Source organism: Phascolarctos cinereus, unplaced genomic scaffold, assembly GCF_003287225.1.
Source record: "Phascolarctos cinereus isolate Bilbo 61053 unplaced genomic scaffold, phaCin_HiC Scaffold_3;HRSCAF=262, whole genome shotgun sequence".
Classification (NCBI taxonomy): Eukaryota; Metazoa; Chordata; class Mammalia; order Diprotodontia; family Phascolarctidae; genus Phascolarctos; species Phascolarctos cinereus.
In genome coordinates this window covers 50,412,087-50,435,395 of record NW_027555736.1, presented here as the reverse complement: position 1 = coordinate 50,435,395, position 23,309 = coordinate 50,412,087, and the positions used below count along the sequence as shown (strand labels likewise).

The following is a 23,309-nucleotide window of genomic DNA, read 5'->3' as shown; positions in this document are numbered from 1 at the left end:
GGTGCATCTTGAGCTATCCAGAATCAGTAAAGATCTCCCCATATTGGGACTTCTTTCATGATCGATCTCATCACTTTGCATTTTTAGAGGAACCATGGTCAAGGTTTCTGATCTCCTCCAGCAGGGCTGCTGCCCTTCTTCAGCAAGTCTTGAAAGAGGGGGGTATGTGGAACTGGGGAAGGCACAGATGCTCTTTCAGATAAACTCTTAAAAGTCTGAAAGGGTAGATAACCTACTCTAACTCCTTAGTTTTACATAAGGGGAAACTGAGACATGGGATCTACTTCTGGCTTGTTGCTAATTAGCTTTATTTGAGAGATACCTCTTTATCTCTCTGGGACTCAGTTTCTTCCCATACAAAGTGGGATGGTTAGACTACATATCTGAGGTCTTTTTTAGCTAATGATTCCAAGGGATTCCGTCTGATTCTCTCCCCACTCTTCCAGGCCACCACCTTCTCTGTTCAGGTTAAGGGAAGAGATGATCTGGCCAGGTTCCTTTGAGAAACTGGCCACAATGGTTAGCAGTAGGTGTGCCTCTGTCCCGGCTCAACGAGCCTTCTCACTATTGGATGTAGCCTGGCTTCACCAGGGCTGCCTTTGAATGGGTTGCCTTGCTCCATTCTTTCAGTACCTCCAGGAGAAAAGCTACCTCTATGCCTAGAGGCAGATCCCAGGCTCCCCAGCAGCCGGAGGGGATAGCTTAGGGGTGGGCCATGGTTCTTCAGTGGTTAGTGTGCTAACAAATCCAAGGCAGTTCCTCAGCCTGAACAATCCCACTTCTCTTCCTGAGTAGGGGGTGGGGAATGGAATAATAATAATAATAATAACAAATAATAATAATGATGATGATGATGATGATAATACATGATATATCTTAAAGTTTACCGAGTATTTGTATATATTATTTCCTTTGTATATAGTATTTATTACATAGTATATTTTTATTATTTTAATTTTATATTTTATAACATATTTATATATTTTATATAATAGATTTATAATTATAGAATTAGTTTATATATGTATGGTATTAGTCAATTTATTTTTATTATTAGTAGATGGTATATATTTATTTATATATAGTATATATTATTTCCTTTGTTCTTCGCAACAACGTAGGTGTTATTATTATCTCCATTTTACAGATGAGGAAACTGAGGATCTGAGCCCAGGGTCATATAGCTAATAAGTGGATGAGGCCAGATTCAGGGTTTCTTGACTGTTAGGGCCAACACTGTATCCTCTGTGACACATTGACTCTAGAGATAGAAAGGAAGACTGACTTGAGCAGGGTTTTGGGGTTAATCCCACCCCTGTGACATCTCTGCTTTCTCTTACTCTCCATTCCTGCTGCAACCACCCTAGGATAAACCCTGATCACTGGCTACATGGACTACTGACATCTTCCTGACTCTACTGCCTCCCCTGTCCAAGTCCTCCTTCATACAATTCCCTGAATTAGTATTTTTATGCAGAGATCTGAGCCCATCACTCTTCTGCTCAGAAAATCTTCATCAGTTCCCTACAGCCTACTAAATTAAATTAAAACTTATTTTGCTGGCATTCAAGGCCCTTTATGATCTGGCATCTTCCCAAACTTGTTTCACATTACTCCTTTCTATTCACTCTTGACTTTAGTCAAAATGTTCTAATCTCTACTATTTGGTTGTTTTTCAGTCATGTCCGACTCTTCACAACACTATTTGGAGTTTCCTTGACAAAGATTCTGGAGTGGCTTGCCATTTCCTAGTTCATTTTACAGATGAGGAAACCGAGGCAAACAGGTTAAGTGACTTGCCCAGGGTCATACAGCTAGTTAGGTGTCTGAGGTTGGATTTGAACTTAGGAAGATGAGTCTTCCTGACTCTAGGTCCAGTGCTCTATGCACTTTGGCACCACCTGGCTGCCCCAAACTCCACTAAGATACCATAAATCCTCCTCCCTTTTGTCTTTCTTTGTGCTATTGTCTGTGCTTTTGGGTGAGATGAGACTAGGATGGCAGTTGCCACACCCTGACATTTGGTATGAATGTTCTCCCTACGCATCCTTATTTGATGAATTCTTATCCATCCTTCCCCAGGTACCTGGCACAGATCTCTGAACCTAATAAGTTAACCTAATAATAAACTACTAAGGTGCCTAATAAGAGTTTACTGCTGTTATTCTTAGGTAAAAGCTACAGCTGTCTTTCTCCCATGGCCTATCTTCTTCCTCTGTAGAAACACTAGAGTACTGAGTTCTAGAATAGTGAAGGGTTCAATGTAAGACCTGTCCTTCCCAGCATGGAATAGTGTCATGGACTCACAGAGTCTGAGGGTTAGAATGGACCTCAGAGGTCATCTCAGAGGCAGTGTGGAATGATGGAAAGGCTCCTGGCATTGGAGTCAGAGGATCTGGATTCAATCCTGCATCTAGTGCTTACTAATAGAGAGACCTTCACTATTAGTTTTCTTACCTTTGTAACCATGTTCCTGTGGACATGTTCTAGTCTCATCCTGAAGAAATTCCTAAAATGTGGCGTCCCAAATGGAAAAGAGCCCTTTGGAGGTGGTTTGACCAGGGGCCAAGTGGAGCAAGACAGGGACCTCTTTCCCCCTTTCTCACCACTGAGCTCTTATCGATCACATCAACTGATCACGTCCACTGCTTTTACTGTCACGTAATTCCGTTGGACCACATTGAACTGGGACCCCACTGAACTCCTCAGGTCCTTTACATATGGACTGTCATGGCTGTCCTGGGAGGTGAAATTGATTTAACTCAATTGCAGGATGCTTTAGAGCCATTGGCAAGAGCGTCAAAATGTGGACCTCCTTTACTGACACAAATTGAACCCCACTAAGATAATAAGCTACAAATAAGATGCCTGAGGAAAGGGTGCTCCTCACGCTGATGAAATCATAGGTCTGAACTGATGGAAAAATACTCAGTTCACTAGGAAGCAGGAACTCTCCATGGGTGTCTCTCTGTCGACCAGGATATCTGGGTGGTGTCAAGGCCCAAAGTTACAGGACGATGAACACGATGCTTCCCTTTGAAGGGCTCCTCCCAGGGTACAGGCACATGGCAAGTGGGCAGAATGTCCAACCCTGTTGCAGAGGCATAAGAGGAAGTCCTCTGACCACATAGCATTTTACATTGCCCAAAGTCTTTTACTCTTAACTCTTTTCTTTTTGCTTACCCCTCATATCCAATCAACTGCCAAGTCTTGGTTCTACCCCCCTAATCTCACTCACAGCTCTCTGTCTCCTTCTCTCCCCTCACAGAGTTGCCATCCGAGGTTAGAGTCTCATCACCACTCACTTGTATTCTAACAATATCCTCCTAATTGGCCTCCCTGTGATCAGTCTCTCTCTTCACTGATCCATCTTCATGCAGTTTCCAAATTGTTATTCTGGAGGTATGAGTCTGACCATATCACTTGCATGAACATCAGTGGTTCCCAAACACCTCTAGGAAAACAATACCAACTCTTCACTTTGGCATCTAAAGTCCTTTTCCAATCTGATTCCAGGCCACTGCTCTCGTTGATGCACAGCCAAATAGGCCTGCTCACCTTGGTCCACATGTAGTATTTGACTTCCTGTCTTAATGCCATCCCCGTGCCTGGAATATACTCTCTGCCTCCTAGAATCCCTGGCTTCCTTCAAGGACCAAATCAGATGCCACGTCCTACGGGAAGTCTTTCCTCATCTCCACAATTGCTAGACCCCTTCCCCTCAGAATGGATGAGTGATAAAGCATTTCTTAAGCACTTACTATGTAGACTACATTCTAATGGTGGGACACAACCATGAAGGGAAAGCTAGAAAGTGGGAGGGGCAGGAGAGGAGGTATGTGTGTGTGTGTGTGTGTGTGTGTGTGTGTGTGTGTGTGTGTGTTGGGGTGATGGGGGTGGGAAGGATGTACTCAGTGGCATGATTTGGAAATGAATGGAAAGTGACATAGTGGTCTGATTCTGAGCAAGGTAGGGTGAAAGCTCCCCTATTAAAGCCTAGCCTTCTTCCAGGGGCAGAGTACAAGGTTCTGGTAGAAGGAGGATGAGGAGGATAAGGAGGATGGTCTAAGGGCACGTGGCATTGCTTGGAAATGTCCAGAAAGTGACATGGTGGCTTGGTTCCAAGTTCACCTCTCAGACTCTCCTCTTCATGTAGATACTTTATGCTTAATTTTTTTGGGGGCATGTTTCTCCCTGCCCCCCTCAAATAGAAAGTAAATTCTTTTGAAGGCAGAAACTGGGTTTTTTGTACGTGTTTTTATCCTCAGCATCTAGCACAATTCCTGGCACACAGTAGGCTTTCAACACATTCCTGCTGAATGAATGAGTGAATATAATCTGTACTCCAGAGCTGAGCAGAGTCAAGAGTGTGCCAACAGCCATCCCCAGACTCTCCTCATACAGCAGCATTCCATATTAGGTCTGGAGGCCCTGGGTGGCATCGTGCACAGGCTGATTTATGGCAAGGGCAAGCCTCAGTGAAGGCTGGCAGAGCCAGAGGGTGGGGGGAGGCGAAGCAACCAATGGCAAGCACAGACTTATAGTTTAGCGTCTGACAGCCTGACTAGCTAAACATCTGTTTGAAATATTAATAACTGTCAGATGGGAAGAGCCCGGGGGCTCAATACAGTTTCACGCCATCTGTCTGTAGAGTAAACACACTTAAATGTGGGACCCCATGAGCCAAAGAGGCATTCTCCTGTCTCTGCTTAGGGGTGGGAGTGGGGAATCTGGAGAAATGGAATGGGAACATTCATATGCACCTGAATTTGGGGCCTAGGGTGAGAGAGAGAATGAGGAAGGGAGAATATAGGTTGGAGTCACTGTAAGATCACATATTTAGACTGGCAGGGACCTTAAGAATCATGTGGTCCAAGTCCTTCATTTTATAGATGAGGAAACTGAGGCCCAGAGAGAAGGAATAATTTGTCCAAGGTGATACAGGTTGTAGGTGACAGATGTATGCCCACTCTAGATGGCTAGGGACCTTTAAGCCTCTCACTTGCCTCTGCTTTCCTAGGGGCTATGACCTTAGCCAACACAGGACGTCTATCCCAGAGGTGGTTGGGCATTTTTCCAGGCATATGGCTAAAACGCCTCTCCCAATTGGGCAGATTTCCCCCATCACTTTCAGGTATAAGTTCATTCTGTCTTTGGGATTCTCCTCTTGGATCCTTGGACACCATTTGCTCAGTTTTGTCCAGTGGTGCCCTGGTCTTTTGCAGAGTCTTAGATGTTCTCCAGCAATCAATACACATTAACTGAATACATAATCTTGGTCAGGGCTAATACTGGGGGCTGGAGATGTCCAGGGATGGCCCAAGGTGCCTGGGTAAAATTCAGCTGGATGAGGCAGCTAGGTTGTGCAATGGACAGCACTGGGCCTGGAACCGGAAAGACCCGAATTCAAATCCAGCCTGAGACATTTATTAGTTGTGCAGCCCTGGGCAAGTCACTTAATCTTTGTCTGTCTCAGTTTCTTCATTTGTAAGAAGGGGGATAATAATAGCACCTCCATTCCAGGGTTGTTGTGAAAAATATATATATATATATATATATATATATATATATATATATATATATATATAGTGCTCCACAAATCTTAAAACACAATATAAATAATAATATAATGATATGATGATGATTATTAATTACCAGCCTTATCAAATCTAGCCATCTAGAGGAGATCACTGACCTGTGAGGAGGAGGACAGAAGGACTCACCAGAACTGTCAGGACCGTTGTCCCTACAGTGACATTCTCATACAGGCTGACATTATATAGTGGCTGACTGAAGATGGGTCTGTTGTCGTTCTCATTGATAAGGGTAATCTTCACCTTGGCATAGCCCACGTGGTCAGGCACACTCTCATTGGCAAACATCTTGGCAGGGAGAAGAAAGAGGGTGGGTGAGCACCTTGCCTCCGAATGTATCGCTATCATCATCCTTCAGTGTATTATTACTGGGTGAGGAACATCTACCCATCTCAACCCAAAATATCTGTCCTCAGTTTCTACCCACCTGTCTTTCTTGGGCCTCTCTCTACCCACCCCCCACCTCAAGAAGGGATGATGGCCTGGTTCTATTCTTCCAACTGCTGCTTTTGCAGGTCTCTCTGGAAAGCCATTTGGAGCTATTGGCCCTGCCTGCCAGGACTGATGTTGGACTGGGTCAGCGGGGAACGTGAGCACCTGGACCCCCATCACCTAGTCTGATAAGGACATATGCCATTGGCTTATGTTCAGCAAACGTGTAGTTTCCCTATTGGTGGCTACCTTGTGTTTGGTGGCAGCTCTTGCTTGGAGAAAGGAAGGAAGGGGACTTGAGAAGGTTGGCACCTCTGTTTCTACTTGTTGATTGGTCAGTATGCAGCTCCAGAGAAACAGGAATCATGAGTCCTCCCCAACTCCTAGCCTGGGCCATGGGCATCGCTCTGAGAATACCCGAGTTCCTGCTTGTGGATTCTTCTCTGCATTTCTGATCTTGGCATCTTTGCACCCTGGATCCAGGGTCCTTTAGATCTGCCCCCTCTAGACCTCTTCCCTGCTTTACCAAAAAGCCCAAGTCCCATTGAATCCCAGGGCAGCTGGGCCACTTGCAGAGTTGGACCTGATGCGGTTCTTTGAAGTAGGTCTTGGATCACCCTTCTCTTTCCATTCTGAACTCAAACCTCACTCTTTCAATGTCCCCTTCCCCCCCCAGGTAACCTGTGCCTTCATATTTTGTTGTCTTGAAATGTCCAAAAGTGTCCCCTCTCCCTCCTGTACTCCTGTCATTCTCAGGGTAGTGAGATTCACAGGGAGAAATAATTTTCACCCTGAAAGAGGGCTAATGGTGGATGGTATCTGCAAAGTGAGAGATTTGGGGTCTTAGAAGAGACCTTGTGGTAATTTTCTCAACTCATATTCCATAGTCAGCCACCTCCTACTCAGCCTATGCATAAAGATCAGATACAGCTGCCCAAACCACTATCTAACTTGATATGTTGTCAGGAAATTTGTTCAGTGGGTAGCATTTTTCTGGGGTGAACTTGAATCTGCTCTGGCATTTAACTCCTGAATCTTAGTGATGGGCTGTTACCATTACTCAGAAATGGGTTTCTCTCATGTCTGTCCTTGTGAAGAACCATCCACTGGTTTGGCTTTGCAGAAATTCTCTTGTTGTCCTTGGTGAAAGTTAACCTGCCCCAGTCTCTTCACCTGCCTGACTCAGGACCATTCCCATCTTAGGCCCTCAGAGATATTAGAGATATTATATTATCATATTCAATTGCCTGAATCTGCACTCTCCACTTCAACCCAAGGAGAAAGAAAGAGGAGAGGAGGATACTTACATCGAAATCATAACGGGAGACAGTCTCATAGTCCAGTGGTTGGGCTACTCGCATTCGGATGTCAGCCTTCCCTTGGATGGAGGTGGGGGAGACGATGAAGTGGTGAGAGTTGTTACCCACCAGATATACTTCAAACATGCTGTTGAGACCCTGAAGGAATGTAAGGCAAAGAACTCCATGACACAGTGACACAGGTGACTGGGGTGCTGGGGCCACAGGGAATGTGGGTCTAGGCAGAAGATAAGTTGGGGAGGGTGGAGCAGGATGGTGATAGCTTGGTTGGAGACCAAAGCCACATAAGGAGAGGGGTAGCAAGTAAGGAAGTAACAACAAACAAGATTGGTCTGGAACAACCTCAGGAGGGGGTTGGAGGGAGTTCGATATCTATCTAACTTATTGGACTTTTTTCTAAAAATGGTTTAGAGGATGGGAATACTGATATGGACTTAACAAATGGGAAGGAAGGAAATCCTCACTTTGCTCTTTTGGCTTGGATCTTAGGGCCTTTCCAGTTAAGATTGGCTAAATTCTGTCATAATATAGCAATATGGTCATCTCCTCAGATCAGCAATCCTAGGAACCACGACTACATCTATTCTCTTGACATCAATATCAAGAACACTGGTCATCAGTGGTAACTCTTGTACACCAACCATCACTGGCAGTGTATACTGGTATAGACGCCGATCAACCTCCTTCTAAAAGAACACCTTTGTGGCCAATGAAGACCCCAGTCCTTTCCAATGGGCTGCATGAACTCAGTGATGAAGACCTCGGCTCACGTGAGTTTCTTTGCAATCACTTGGTAGGTCACTTTAACAGGAGGTGATATTAACTCTCTTGCTGCTCCTCACATGTTACATTCCATCTCCCCATACATATCACACCTTTCCCTGGCTGTTCCCCATGCCTAGAATGTTCTTCCTTAGTGCCACCTTCTGGCTTCCTTCAAGACTCATCCCTCATCCTGCCTTCTGCAAGAGTCTTCCCTTTCCTAGACTTTCCTAGTTTCCTTTCTCTCCCTCCATTAGGATCTTCACCTCCCATTTACACTGTCTACATTTTGTATGGACGTGATAGTTTGCATGTTGTCTCCCCCATTAGAATGTAAGCTCCCTGGGGGCAGGAACAGTGGCTTCCCCCCCCCCCATATGTCCAGTGCTTAGCACATAGCAAGCACTTGAGAAATGCTTGTTGACTGACTGACAAGCTGCTTGGATCTTCTGCCAATTGAGATATGATCTCACTGTAATGCCTTTGGACAGATAGTACTGAATTGGGGGAAACATTACGTTGGTCAGTGAGGGTGGAAATTTCTCTTTTTGTTGCCTGAGGAGAGATTCCTGTATAATGTCCCTTGTTTGGCCTGTGCAGGATCTCCTGGTCTGTAAGGGTGAAGACCCCATTGCCATTCTGGCTCCCATTGGCTGTCCTGTAGCTATTCCCCCTCCCCAGCCCTACTTCGTGCATTACTGCATGAGAAAGAGTGTGGGGACGATGTCATGGACGGCTTCATCCCTCTCAATAATACAGCTTCTCTCCTAGAAGTCTTATTCTGAAGAGGATGAAATAAACAGCTGCCTTTTGGAGGGTGAGGGACAAACATAAAGAACCCACTTGCTATTACACAAGGAAATGCAGTGTCTGTCACTAAGTCACTTGGGTTCTGACCATTTTATATGTGGGCAAAGGGCACATATGGGCCCAGTATTTCCTCAGGTCTCAGAAGCACAGCACATGCCCACCTATGATTTTTGTTGTTTCTCATTTTTCAGTCGTGTTTAACTCTTTGTGACCCCATTTAGGATTTTCTTGGCAAAGACAGTGGAGAGGTTTGCTATTTCCTTCTCCAGTTCATTTTATAGATGAGGAAGCTGAGGTAAATAGGGTGAAGTAACTTGCCAAGGATCACACAGCTAGTAAGTATCTGAGGCCAGATTTGAACTCCTGACTCCAAGCCCTGCACACTATCTACTGTGCCACTTTTCTTCCCCCATCTATGCTAGCATGGTGCATGGAAAGAACTCTGGGTTCAGTTGTAGGAGACTTATTTCTTAACCTTACCTCTGATTTTTATTAGAGGGGTGACTGTGGACAAAACATTTAAGCTCTCTAAGCCTCACTTTCTTCATCTCTAAAATGGGCATAAAGATACTTGCACCACACCTTGTTGTGAAGAAACCACTTTGTGGATTTTAAAGCACTCTATAAATTTTTGTTGTTTCTCTTATTATCAATGTTTGTCCAATTGAATTGTTAAATTCGATAGAGTATGCCATCTGCTATAGATAGTCTACCTTGGTGGCATATGTAGAGGCCACCTTGGTTCCTACCCTGCCTGGGTTCCCTCTCCTGCATCTGCCTGACCATCCTTGGGGACCCTTCTCCCCAAGGGCACATGGCTGTTGCAAGACTCTCTTACTTAAAAATCTTCTTTTTCTCCCCTTCTTGGACTGTGACCTGGTATAGGCCATGGCGGTAAAGCTCTCTGGTCCTAACAGGAGAATTTTCAATTTTACCCCTTGTGGACTCCATCCTGTTAGGAGGGTATCAATTAAATGCCCGAAGGGTCACTAATAGCTAAAGCTGTCAGAGCGTAACAGTTTTGAGCAGGTGACAGAGACAGAGGATCTCCCTCTCTCCCCTCTCCTGGACCTAAAGACCAGTCCTTCCCTGGCAGGGCCTCTAGAGGGAGTGAGCTGTGGATGAGATGCTCCCATCCCTCCAGTCCCACAGGGATGGGAGAGGCTTCAGGCCTCTGGAGACCCCTTTGCAGAGATAAGGGAGAGGATGGGGAGATACTCGAGCAAAGACATCTTATTACCTGATCCTCCCTGATCCAGTTCTTCCTACTGGGTCTCTAAGTTACTTACCATGGTCTCTAAGTGGGAATGAAATTAAAGTGGTGAGAGAAGGAAAGAGACAGAGAGTCAAGACAGGTAGACAGACAAGACAGAGACAAGGCAAAGTGAAGATAAAAAGACAGCCAGAGAGACAAGAGCAACAGAGAAACAAGACCGACAGACAAGACACACAGAAACAAGATAAAGACAAGACACAGAGAGATACAAGAGAGACACAGAGACCAGACAAAGAGAGACATGACAGAGAGACAGAGAGATAGAGACAAGACAGAAAGACAGACAGAGAAACAAGACAGACAAAGTCAAGACAAAGGGACAAGACAGAGAAACAGGACAGAGAGACAAGACAGCAACTCATGGGGGAGACTTAAGCAAGGATCCGGGACAGAGATCACATGGTTGCATGCCCCTTCCCCAATTCCCTTGGCAGTCAGCTTTGGGGATACACCTGACTGGTCAGTGGCCTACATTAGAACATGAAGAAGAGCCAGGAAGTACTCTATATCCCAGACCACCGTCTCCCAATTCCCAAGTCAACACTCAGGACCAGATTCTTCTGCTCTAAGCCAGGGCTGCCACTATCACTCTTTGACATGCCCTCACCCCAGCTAATTAAAATTTTAATTGCAATAGTAATAATTGTATATAAATGTATATGTCTATGTGTGTGTATCGTGCACAGATTACCTCCCTTACGACAACATAGTGAGTTAGGTTATCCAAGCATTTTTATCCTCATTTACATATGAGGAAAAAAATGTGACTCTGACAAGTGGTGTGGTAGATAGGTGGATAGATAGATAGAGATGCTGACTGACAGATAGATGGATAGACAGAGAGATAGACTGACATGCAGAGAAATAGATATGGATAGATAGATGATAGATGGACCAATATGCAGACAGATAGATAGCTCGATCAATAGATAGATGACAGATAGACAGAGAATTTATTAAGCACTTGCCATGTGCCAAACACTGTGTTAAGTCTTGGGGATCCAAATACAAGCGAGTCCTCAAGGAGTTTGCATTCTAATTAGTAAAGATAACATACAAAAAGGAGCTAGAAAGGTGTGGGTGCAAAGAGGGTGGCATGACTTAGAAATAGCAGCTAGGAAGTGACATGACAGTTTATTTCTGGACAAGATAAGACAAGACTTTACCTATCAAAGCCTGGTGTCATGGGGACAATGGTCCAGTGGAAAGAGTCCTGGTTTTGGAATCAAAGGAAATAGGTTCAAATCCTGCTTCTGTCATTCCCTGTGGGATCTAGTACCTCATTTTCGTCATCTATGAAATGAGGGGGTCGCAATCAATGGCTTCTCAGATCTCTTCCAGCTTTGAATCTGTGATTTTATGACCAAGAACTTGCTCATGTTTATAAAACTAATAAGTTTCAACACTGGGACATAAATACAGATCTTCTAGGTTCAATACTAATGCTTTCCACGAACTATCTACTATGCACAACACACTAGCCTAGGCACTGGGGACATAAAGATGAAAAAAGGCCATCCTCTCTGCTCTTAAGGAGCCTTCCAAGTTCTTTGGGAGTGGGCTGGGAAAGGATGGGCATAGAACACATAGACCAATAATAGATATAAGCCAAAAGGAGCAATCCAGGAAAATTACTCTAGTAGGATTTGAGAAGGGAGAGATTGCTTCGGGAGAAGACTTGGCTTCTCCAAACCTTCATAACCCCTAATAATTTCATTTCTGACTTCACTGTGTCAGTGAAACTGCTCTGTGCAATGTGATCAATGACTTTTAAACTACTACATCCAATGGCCTCTTCCCTGTCTTCATTCCAACATCTCTACTGCTTTTGCCCCCATCAACTACAGCCTCCTTCGGAATGGTTTCTTCTTCCTTGGCTTCTGGGCCATCTCCTTCTCTCTCCTAGTTCTCCTCTTGTCTATCCGACTGCTCCTTCTCAGTCTCCTTTACTGGATCACCATCCATCTCAAGCTGTCTATGAGTGCTTGTCCTAGGCGCTGTCCTAGGTCCTTTTCTGGCCTTAGATTCTCTGCCTTGGTGATTTTGTCTGTTCCCACAGGCTCAATTAAGATCTTAAAAAAAATAACAACTGTATAACTAGCCCTACTATTTCTTTATGTTGTCTAAGAGCACAAACCACACATTTTCCCCTGGATATCCTGTGGATATCTCAAACTTAGGATGCCCCAAACTGAATTTGTCCTTTCCCCACCCAATCCCTCTTTCCCTTCAAACTTTGCCATTTCTCTTGTTGGCCTCACTGTCTGTCCCTTCCCTCAAGTTTACAATTTAGGGGCTTTGATGGCTCTGCCCCTCCCACTGCACTCAATTAGCTGCCAAGTCTTGTTGACTTTGCTTCCGCCACATCTCTTGCATCTGTTCTTTTCTCTCTATTACACAGCCAACCCCCACTCCCCCCCCATGCCCCTGGTCAGGTCCTCATGACCTCTTCCCTGGATTATTTCAACAGCATCTTAACTGTTCTTCCTGCTTCTAGTCTATCTCCTCTTGAATATGTCCTCTCCACAGCTGCCGAAATAATATTCCAAAAGCACAAGTCTGACCATGTCCCTTTCTTACTTGTGAATCATCAATGGTGCTTCATATTGTCTATGAAACAAAATATCAATTTCTTAGCCTGGCATTTAAAGCCCTTCACAGTATGACTCCAATAATAATAATAATGATAACTGACATATTGTGTTTTCAAGATTGCAAAGTGCTTAATATGTATTAACTCAACAACCCCATAAGGTAGATAATGCTGATATTATTCATTCCATTTTATAGATGAGGAAACTGAGGCTAGGAAAGGGAAGGAATTTGCCCAAGGTCACCTGGCTATGAAGTGTCAGAGGCAAGATTTGGCCTACCCTAGTGGCCAAAAGGATGGAGAAAGAAAAAGAAAAAAAAGAAGACAGAAAGAAGGGAAGAAAAGAAAAAAAGAGGAAAGAAAGAAGGAAGAAAAAGGAGAAAAAACAAAAGAAGAAAAGAAAGAAAAAAGGAAGGGAGAAAATAAAGAAAGAATAAAAGAAGAGAACAGAAGGAAAGGTAGAAAGAAGAAAAAAGAATAAAAGAAGAGAACAGAAGGAAAGGTAGAAAGAAGAAAAAAGAAGGAAAGAAAGGAAAAAGGAAGAGAAAGAAAGAAGAAAAGAAAAAAGAAAGAAAAGAAGGAAAGAAAAGAAAGAAGGAAGGAAGAAGAAAAGGAAGGGAGGAAGGAAAGAATGACTGTCCTGCTACTAGACATTTGGCTAGAGAATTGGGTACATACAGCCACGCAATGAATGAAGAATATTTGTGACAGCCATATTAATAACATGCAAATTATCGCAGTGAAAACCAAGATCAAACAATTTGGTAGGATTAAGCAGTGGCTTCCTGGCTGAGATGAGTCTTGAGCTGAGTGTGAGAGAAAAGGAAGGACACACACACACAGATTAGCAGAGAGTGTTCCAGGTGGAGTGAACAGACTGAGCAAAGATGCCGAGGTGGGCTGAGCAAACAGCAGCCTGTGAGTGACTGGGCTGAACCAGCAGGCATTGGGGGGTGGGTCAGGCCATGGAGCACTGGCCTTGTGGACCTGTCTGAACACTGTGGAGGTGGGGGCTGTTTCATCTTTGTTTTTGTACCCCTAAATCCTCACACAGTCCCTGGCATATAGCAAATGCCTGATAAATAAAAACCTGTTGATCAGACAATGGGGATTCCATAAAGCAAATGCCCTAGCCCTCTCTCTATGGAGGGTTCCCTTCCTCCCCGATTGGCCCATGCTATAGATCTGCTTTTGGCAGTTTCCCCTTGGTCCTTCAGATGCATATGACAGGAGAGACCTCCAGGGCTGGCCCCTCCTTGCCTGTTACGGAAGGCCCTCCACAATCTAGCTCCCACCCACTTTCCAGTCTCACTCCATAATATTCTCCTCCCCACAGTCATGTTGACATGCTAGAGGATTTCCACATATGACGTTCCAGCATCCATTGTCTCCCATTCCTGGCATGTCCTCCCTCTTTCTTCGCATCCCTGACTTCCTTCAAAGCTTAGCACAGGTCCCCCTTCCTACAGGAGCCCTTTCCTCCTTCTTGTCTACTGTCCATGCCCTCTCTCTCTTTATATTATGTTGCATTACTTTGACATCCTTTGTATTTGCTTATTATGTAATAATGTAGACTTTCAGAGTGAGCAGAGCCTGTCAAGTTATCTCACTGGGTTCTTCACCTCACAGGGTGGTTGTGAGTATCAAATGAAATAATGTCATAAAAAGGGGATTGGAAATATTGAGTTCTTCCTTCTGTTCCTTATGGAGGTGACCCTGAGTCTGCCAAGGCAATGCTGCTGGGGAATGAGGTTCTGGCAGGTCCTTCAAGCTGGACAGTATGGCCTCCCAGTGTGCATCTGGTGGCAGACTGTATCCCTGTCACAACCTACTGTGTGCCAGGCATTGTGCTAAGCACTTTGACTCTGTGAAGTAGGTACCATTATTAGCCCCATTTAAAAGGGAGGAATCTGAGGCAGATGTTACGTGACTTGACCAAGGTCACATAGCTAATATTTGAGGCAGAATTCAAACCCAAGTCTTCCTGACTTTAAGTCTGACATTAAAATAGAGAAGTTCATGACCAGAAGATAGAATGTCAGAAGATGAACGTGGGGCCTTAGCAGCTAGATGGTGCAGTGGATAGAACAATGAACCTAAAGTCAGGAAAGCCAGGGTTCAAACCTAGCCTCAGACACTTCCGAGCTGCAGTGACCCTGGGCAAGTCACAGAACTTCTGCCTGCCTCAGTTTACTCATCTGTAAAATATAACACCTGCCTCCCAGCATTGTTGCAAGGCTCAAATGAGATATTTGTAAATCAATTTGCAAAGTTTAAAACCATATCAATGCTAAGATTGTTTGTTAAGGGGAGAAGGAGGGATCTAGGTGGAGAGAGAAAAAACCGTTATCTCTCAAAGTGCTGATTACATGTGTTACCGGTAGAAGTTCAAAGCCACTGTGGTCAGAGACACAGAAGAGGCACAGTTTTCAAATGTGGATTTCCCCCCAACATTTTCAAACCTATCCCAATGGCCCATAGATACCCTCTCCAGGTTCTGAGCCAAGACACTCACCAACTCAGAGCCTGCAGGTGGGAAGTAACAAAGGTCTGAGGTACAGGGAGTTATGAAAATGCAAAGAGAGAAAGCACATCAGAAGGACGCTTAAGAAAATGAAGGGGAAAGACATAATTGATCAGAAGTGAAGGGAAAGCTGAGGAGTAAAAAAATGACTATGGGAGTGAACCGAGGAGACTGGCATCATGGTGCGGAGACTCATCTGAATGGAGGTGGTAGCTGGAAGCTGTGGGAAGGAATGAGACAGCCAAAGATTCTTCAAGAAATTTTGTAAAGCAGAGAGACACAAAACTATTCTGCTTCCATTTTATAGATTGCGAAAGTGAGGCCAAGACAAGTTGAGGATAGTGTCCAAGATCCTATCACCTCAAAGGCACAAGGAGGGAAGAACATTTTATATTGATTGAAAGTGCCTGTTTACCCCTTCTCCCTCAAAGGACTCAGAGAGGGGTCACGACTCGTCTCTGAGTCCCACACCCAGCACTTTCCTGGGCTGCCTGCCATGGGCAGCTTTTTGTGGGTCGGTGTGGGTGGTAGGGGGTCCTTGAAGGGTTATTGAGGGGCTATTTTGTCAGGAAGTATGATAGAGGAGGACATCAAAAGGAACCCCAGCATGTGCCCAGAGGAGCCTAGTGAATGAAATTCCTTTCCAGCTGGGAAATATGATCCGACTAGCGATAGCTGCCATCCCCAATTCCCAGCGGCTGCACCTCACCATGTGTCATCTTGGGGGGGGGGGAGCTGGGCCCCATCTACCCATGGGGAGGCTGGTTGAGATGGCTCAGGTTTATTTATTTATTTATTTGGGAGGTGGAGGGAGGAGGAGGGGAGCTCAGCACATAAAATAATTCCCCCCCTGATGATTTCTGCTCCCATGCAGTTTGCTTTGCTCCTGGTTACTGAAGCCTTTGTGCCCCCCGTGGAGGGCAGAATGCCAATCCTCCCATGTCCCCCGTTATCAGCTGCCTGCCAGAAGGGGCTGGCTTGCAACTTTCAACTTCTCCATTCCCCCACCCCCACCCCCTTATTCCTACCTCCCTGATCCTGCAACAAGAGGAGAGGATGGGTCTTGAGAGCATTAAGAATGGAGTGGTCTCTTTGTAAGGCCTTTCTTTCCCCTCCTTCTCCCTGCCCCCACCAGGTTTCACCTATTCTGGTTTGACTGGGTAGGTTTTCCTCTCTGTCTTTGGTTAGGGTTTGAAAAGCCCAACATATCAGGGAACAAGTGGTGGGGGAGGAGGAAACAAGCGGTCCTATCTGGGCCCTCACTTCCCACACTTCATAAAGTGTTCTCTCATGCTGGTGTTCATATCTTGTGTGTGTGTGTGTGTGTGTGTGTGTGTGTGTGTGTGAAAAATCAAATATTCATTTGGAGAGCCACCCCCCAAGATGTCCTAGGTCTGTCCTCAAGGGACCAGATTGTGGGGAAGTGTGTTTTGAGGGGGTTCAGACCACTATTAAGTACACCCTCCTCCCCAGGGAAAAGATGGGTTTTCTCCCCACCCTTTCCACTTCTACATCAGAGATAGGGATTTTGGAAATCTCACAAAGGCAGCCGCACCCTAGCACCTTGCTTCCCACTGGTGTTGCCTACCACCAGAAATTGGCGCTTGTAGAAACAGTCCCAGATACCAAGGAGCCAAACCTGCTCAGCATCTCTGCCACCCTCCCTGCCAGGCTCAGATCCTACAAAATGTCATTTCTCAGAAAGGAGAGCAGAGAGAGGTCCAGAAAAGGGCATTTCCCTACATAAGATCATTTGGCAAGTGAAGCTGAGCCAGGATGAAAGCCAGAGAAGAGCTTAGCCGTCATCCCCTTTCCTTCTACCCTAATCACTTGGTCATCTTCTTGCTCTGAGAGCTCCAAGCCATCTCCTTCAGAAATCAAAGAATTGCAGAGTTAGAAGGGCCTCAAAAGGTCATCTGGTCCATCCCCTGGCTGATACACAACAGCCCTGGCTGATGATGCCCCAGTCTCTACTTTTTGCACATTCTGTATTAGGAACCTCCTGAGGAAACCCTTAGACACATACCCTTCTTATGCCCTCTGTCCAGTCAGCACCACTATCCCTAAACTGCCCATTCCCAGCATACAACGTGATAATCACAGTATTTATGTGCTTCAGGGGAGGACTGGCATGGTGGTAGTGAAAAGAGTTTCTGGGTTTGGAGGCAGAAGATCTGAGTTTTGCTCCCAGGTCATTGATCTAGGGTGAGTCAAAACCCCTCAAACCCAAGTTCATGCACCCCAGGTTAAGAATGCTTAGACTTAATGAGCTCAGAGTTCCCTCTCAGCTTTATGGTGATGATCTCATGAGCCGTCCCTTCTCAAACCGGAAGATCCATAAAGACAGGGACTTATCTCTACCCTTTATTCTGTATACTGTTGGCACTGCTTCCCATCCTCTGAACTCTGCATGGACTTGTCCCTGTCTTAGTGGAATCCCTGGGGAGTCAAAGCCTATGTGGCATGTTTCTATCAAGACAGAAAATACTAGGGGATTTCCTACTAGGAGACATTCTCTCTGGTGCTATTAAATATGGCCAAGGGTTGGAGGAAGGGCAGCTATATGTGTCTGCACAATGCTTGCAAATGGCCAGTAACTGAGTATCTGAATCTTCATTTCCACTATATTAGGGGTGAGTATATGGGGGGGGTGGTAGTGAGAATAAAGCAAGAGAAGAGAGATGCTAGTGGCTTTTTTTCATGTTCACCAAAGAGGTCCGTGACTTAGCTGTGGCTTAGAGGGAGAGGCGTTGGCCATGAAAATGGGCAAGGTTGAGGGCCAGGTCACCCCCAAATAGCTCCTAGTTCCCAGTGGACTATGAAGGAATGGCTGTTCCCTCTTTTCTTGTGGTTCCTACTTAATCTATGCTACTGAGTGACAGAAAATCAAACTGCCCCCGTGCTGAGTTCTTTATCACTCCATCATCCATCGCTTCACTTAATTAAGACCAGGCAGATGTCCAGAGTGCCCGTGGCTAGGGAGGTGTCCCCTATCTTCAGTTTCACTACACCTTGGAGAGAAGTTGAGATCTTCTGCTCTCTTCCTGCCTGCCTTGGTCCCCACAAAACTAGGAACAAAGGGGTAGGGGGCAGACTTTTGGCTTCATATACGGCAATATTTCCATATATCTAAAAGGGGATTTGGCTGCATTGGGTAGTAATGAGTCTTCCCTCACCAGAGGTCTCCAAGTGATGGTTGGATGACAACCTGACAAGGTATTTAGTAGGGAGCATTCCTGTTCAGGGACAAGTTGGACTCCATGATCACAGAGGTCCCTTCTAGTTCAGAGATTCTGAGATTTCAGAAGCAGCTATTTCATGACTTTTGTTGATGTACCCAGGCTCCCCACTCTTGCTGAGTACTCTTGCTCTGTCAAGGGACTAAACTGGGAATGGGAAGGGATATCTGGGGGTTCTCATCCATCCTCCTGCCTCCACATTTCAATCCTCCTAGACCAAAGTCTATCACTCCTGGGCCTTAGAAAATGTTGGAGAAGTAGGCAGCTAGGTGCTATAGTGGATAAGAGCACCACACTTGGAATCAGGGAGTCCTGAGTTCAAATCCTGCCGCAGACACTTACTAGACCGTGTGACCGTGGACAAATCACTAAACCTCTCTTAGTCTCAATTTCCTCTTCTGTAAAATAAGGATAATAATAGCACTTATCTCATAGGGCTACTGTGAGGATCACATAAGATAACATGCAAAGCAAACCTTAAAGAACTACATAAGTGCTAGTTAGCTTTCCCACCTCATGTCTTCCAAAAATCTCAGCAGAGCCCAAACCACTTTCTTCTTCTCCTTTGTCACCTCCTTGTTTGCATAAAGATCTTATCCTTTGGTCTTCCTGATTTGTTTTAAATAGGCTCCCTTTTGTTCCTCTATGGCACAGGGCACAAAATCCCAGCCTGGGAGTCAGGAGAATTGGGCTTTAACCCCATCCCTGCCAAAAAGTTCTTGTGTGTCTCTCAATCAGTCTCTTCCCTTCCTGAGGCATCAGTTTCCTCATCTGTAAAATAAGGTCGTAGGGCTAGATAGTCCCTAAGGTCCCTTCGGGCTCTTCCATTCCTCCCAAGCTTCTCTCTCCTCCCGCCTACCCCTTCTGTTGTTCCTTTCTTTTCCTCTCTGCTACCGGACAAAGCACCAACTTTGGAGTCAAAGGACCTGGATTCCCACCCTCGGTCTGCTTCATATTGCCTGTGTTACCTTGGACAAGTCCTTTAACCGTGTGCGGCTTCATCTGCAAAATAAGAGGGCTGTGTAGGTGACCTCTAATTTCCCTTTCTGCTATAAAGCTGTATTCTCATGATCCCCCCTTTTCAGTCTCCTTGCCCTTGTGTGACTGCTCTCTCTCTTTCTCTCTCTCTCTTCTCTGTCCTTGTGTGAGCCCTCTCCTTTCCTTCACCCCCTCCTACTTCTGTCCTGCCTGCCTGCCTTTTTTCCTCCCTCCCCTCCCTCTTCTCCCCAGGTTATCTGTAGAATTCCGCACACGCCTGCACAGACGGGATCAATCCGAAGCTGCCTTGCCTTCAGCTTATCTCTGCTCCAAATGATTGATTTTCCCTCTTTAAGAGTAATTTGCTGGTGAATTCCATGTATTGCAAAAACCCCTGTGAAATCTAATTCAATCCGATTGGCAGCTGGCACTTTTGGGAAAGAATACTGGAGAGCCGTCAATTTCATCCTGTGTATGTGTGTATTATATGTCCAACGTGGGCTGGATATAGAGCAGGGAAGAGGGCAGGCAGGTGCTTCTGGTCTGCAGGGACACCTGCACATGCACATTGGGGCCCTTGGCACTCCTGGCAAATGAATTTAGAATATGCATGTGCAAGCTGCCCGGACTCAGGTTTGATGTGTATTTTTTAAGAGGCGCCTTGTTTTTGTGGTGAGAACAATGGAATCAGGAGGCTTGGTTACTGGTCCTGGCACTGTCCCTCTTTGTGTGACTTCAGGTAGACCACTTGAGCCTTTGGTCCTGGTTTCATCCTTTGTAAAATGAGACAGTTTGGATGGAGGCAGGGGAGTAAAGGAGACAGAGCTCTGCAAGAAGACTTGGGTTTGAATCTGACCTCAGAAATGTGCAGGTTCTAAAGCAAGTTCTTCTCTGAGCCTCAGTTTCCTTATCTGCCTAATGGAATTGATGATGCCTAAAGTACGGTCATTGCAGGGATTAAATGAGACAACTTATGCAAATGGAATGTCTTATACAAATGGGGCCATTTTTCTTAGTAGAAAGTTCTGTAGTCAGGAGATGTGACTTTGAGTCTATAACAAAACTGCCCCTAGAGAGCTCTGTGACCCAAGCAGGTCCCTCTGGGCCTGTTTCCTCATCTGCACAAAGACAAGGGTGGGGGAGGGGGGTTGAATGATCTCTAAAGCCCCCTCCCCCCCAGCTAGCACTGAATCCTCTGACCTGTGACTAGACAATGGGGTGTCTTTCAGCTCTCATTTTCTCTGATTTATGGGTCCTATTTGCTTATATATAGCCAAATGCCTCCAGCTCCCATGAGAATTAGACAAATCAAGAGTCTGGCTAATTCTTCACTCCCAGGTGTCCTTGTCTTACTTTTATGCCCGTAGATTCTGAAGTTACCGGTTCCTCAGGCCCTCCCTAGAGCATGTGAACACCATTATAAGTATCACTTACTTCAGTAACAATGAACTCTCTGAGGACCCCAAAAGGTCCCTATTCAGTAGACTTTACCCCTAGCATGTCCAGCCACCTGCTTTCCTGAATCTTTGTATGAAGCTGGGAAAGGTCTCTCTGAGAAATGCTACAGAGGAAGGGAAGGGTTTCTCATTCTACCCAGGAGTAACCTGGAACCACAGGATTTAGAAAGACAAAGGAGCGCAGAGCCGACAGGGCTCTCTGAGGGACCCAGTACAATCTCCTATTTTACAGATGAGGAAACTGATGCCCACAGAGGGGAGGTGGCTTCCTCTTCACTTACAGAAGGTAAGTGGCAGAGCTCAGAGACCCTGATCCTCTACATTTAAAAAGAATGTGTTCTACCTTACACATCAAAGATGATTCTGATTCTCTGCCCAGGGTGATCTAAATTCACATTTGACCTCTGACACCAGCTGTGTGATCCTGGGCAAGTCATGTAACCTCCTTTTGCCTGTGTTCTCATCTGTAAAATGGGGATAATAATAGCACCTACTTTCCAGGCTGGTTTTGAGGATCAAAAGAGGCCATCACGGTGAAGCACCTGGCACAGTGCCCAGCACATGGTGGGTGCTATATAAAATTAGCTAGTATTAGATATTATCACCTTGCACACAGTATAGTAATGAGAACTGACATGTATACAGTCCCTTAAGGTTTACAAAGTGCTATACATACATTATGTTATTTGATCCCTAAAGCAATCCAATGAGACACTATGGATATTATCATACCCATTTTACAGATGAAGAAACAAAGAAGGATTAAGTGACTTGCCTAATGTCACACTGCTAATAGATATCAGATGCAGTATTTGAATCTATATTTCCTGACTTTGAGTCCAGCATTCTTTTACCAGCCACCCCTCCACCTCTCCTATGCTTTGAAGAATTCTCAGGTGGTTGAAGGGCTGTGGCTGCAATGTGCAGATACCTTGAGCAACATCTCCTTGCAACTGACAAGCTATTAGAAGAATAGGTTTGGGCAAGGTGAAATGTCTGCCCCCCCAGCTCAGAAGGATTGAACTTGGGACTTAAGCTTTGTTATCTCAGCATTCTAATGAGTGGAGGCCAGTGTCACACCCTGTGATTTTGCTACCTGGGTGGGAATTGTCAGCAGTGTATAGCCCACCATGGCTAGAAAGGGGCCAGTTGCTTTCGAGCTTTGGCCTAATGAAATTGCAGGTACAGACATTCCCCCACCTCCAGGCTGTCAGCAGTGTCCATGGGTGTAACCCAGAGTCCATTTCTCCAACTCTTTTTCAATCACATAGACCCAGTGATCATCCTTGTCAGGGCATCACATTCCCACTCAGAGATGGTTATTTAGATCTGATTACTGGTATCAAGCTCTGATTAGCAGGTCCCCTTAATATCCTGCTCTGCCCATGCCAGGTACAGCAACAGCTCCCAGAGGTCAAGGACTAAATTTGCTATTGTCTCTGGGTCTCCTCACAGCAAGGGTCTGTCCGTAGTCGGTGTTCCACTGAGGGTGCTGGCCAGCCGCTGAAGGAACTCGGAAAAGTAAGCCCTGCATCAGCCAATGAGGAGGTGTCCAGCCTTGGTAGGGGACCTTCAGCCCTCTGGTCATTCCCCACCTCCCCCCCCCCCACCTTGGTGGATACTGGAGCACAGCAGGGAAGCGGAGGGAGAGAGAGAGAAAGATATGGAGTCAAGAATTTCTGGTTCTAATATAGCCCGCCCCTCTTTATTTGCTATGCTAAAACTATTTCCCTGTTCCCACAGAGAGAGGAATGTGTAGCAAAGCAAAGAAATCTAAATGCCTTATGGAAATCAGGAGGGGGGAATTGCCATCCACTAATCACACTACTTTGCATTCAGCTGTGGGCTTTCTCCTCTGGACTCCAAACCTTTTTAGGAACACTGGCAGGTTCATCTTGGCTAACCCTCTGGGTGGCAGGGAGGGAGCTGGGAGCAGCACCCTCCCCCTGTGTCACCTTCTTGGAAAAACAGAAGCACAACAGAGAGCTGGGAATAGGCCTGGACTATGAACAGGAGGGCAGCTAGGTGGCACAGTGCACAGAGAGCCCGGGGTCTGGAGTCAGGAAGACCCGAGTTTAAATCTGACCGTGTGACCCTGGGCAAGTCACTTAACCCTGTTTGCCTCAGTTTCCTCATCTGGAGAAGGAAATGGCAAACCACTCCAGTATCTTTGTGAATAAAACCCCAAAAGGGGTCATTAAGAGTTGGACCTGATTGAAATGACTGAGAAACAACTACAACAACATGAGGCAGGAGTTCTGGGTCCTTTTGGGGGTTTTCTCATGTCTGGGAGGTTGGGAAGACTCCTTGCCCTCTCTGGTCCTC

At 45.6% G+C, this 23,309-nt stretch overlaps 1 protein-coding gene across 1 annotated transcript in view; it reads right to left on the bottom strand.

The window, feature by feature from the left end:
- Nucleotides 1-23,309, bottom strand: part of CDH23 (cadherin related 23) — a 606,235-nt gene that overhangs the window by 235,824 nt on the left and 347,102 nt on the right. Inside the window, exons 12-13 of the mRNA XM_020994435.2 lie at nt 7,334-7,483; nt 5,724-5,882 (exon numbers count right to left, since the gene is read on the bottom strand). Of these exons, the coding sequence (XP_020850094.1) occupies nt 5,724-5,882; nt 7,334-7,483 (309 nt within the window). The remainder of the gene's footprint in view (nt 1-5,723; nt 5,883-7,333; nt 7,484-23,309) is intronic.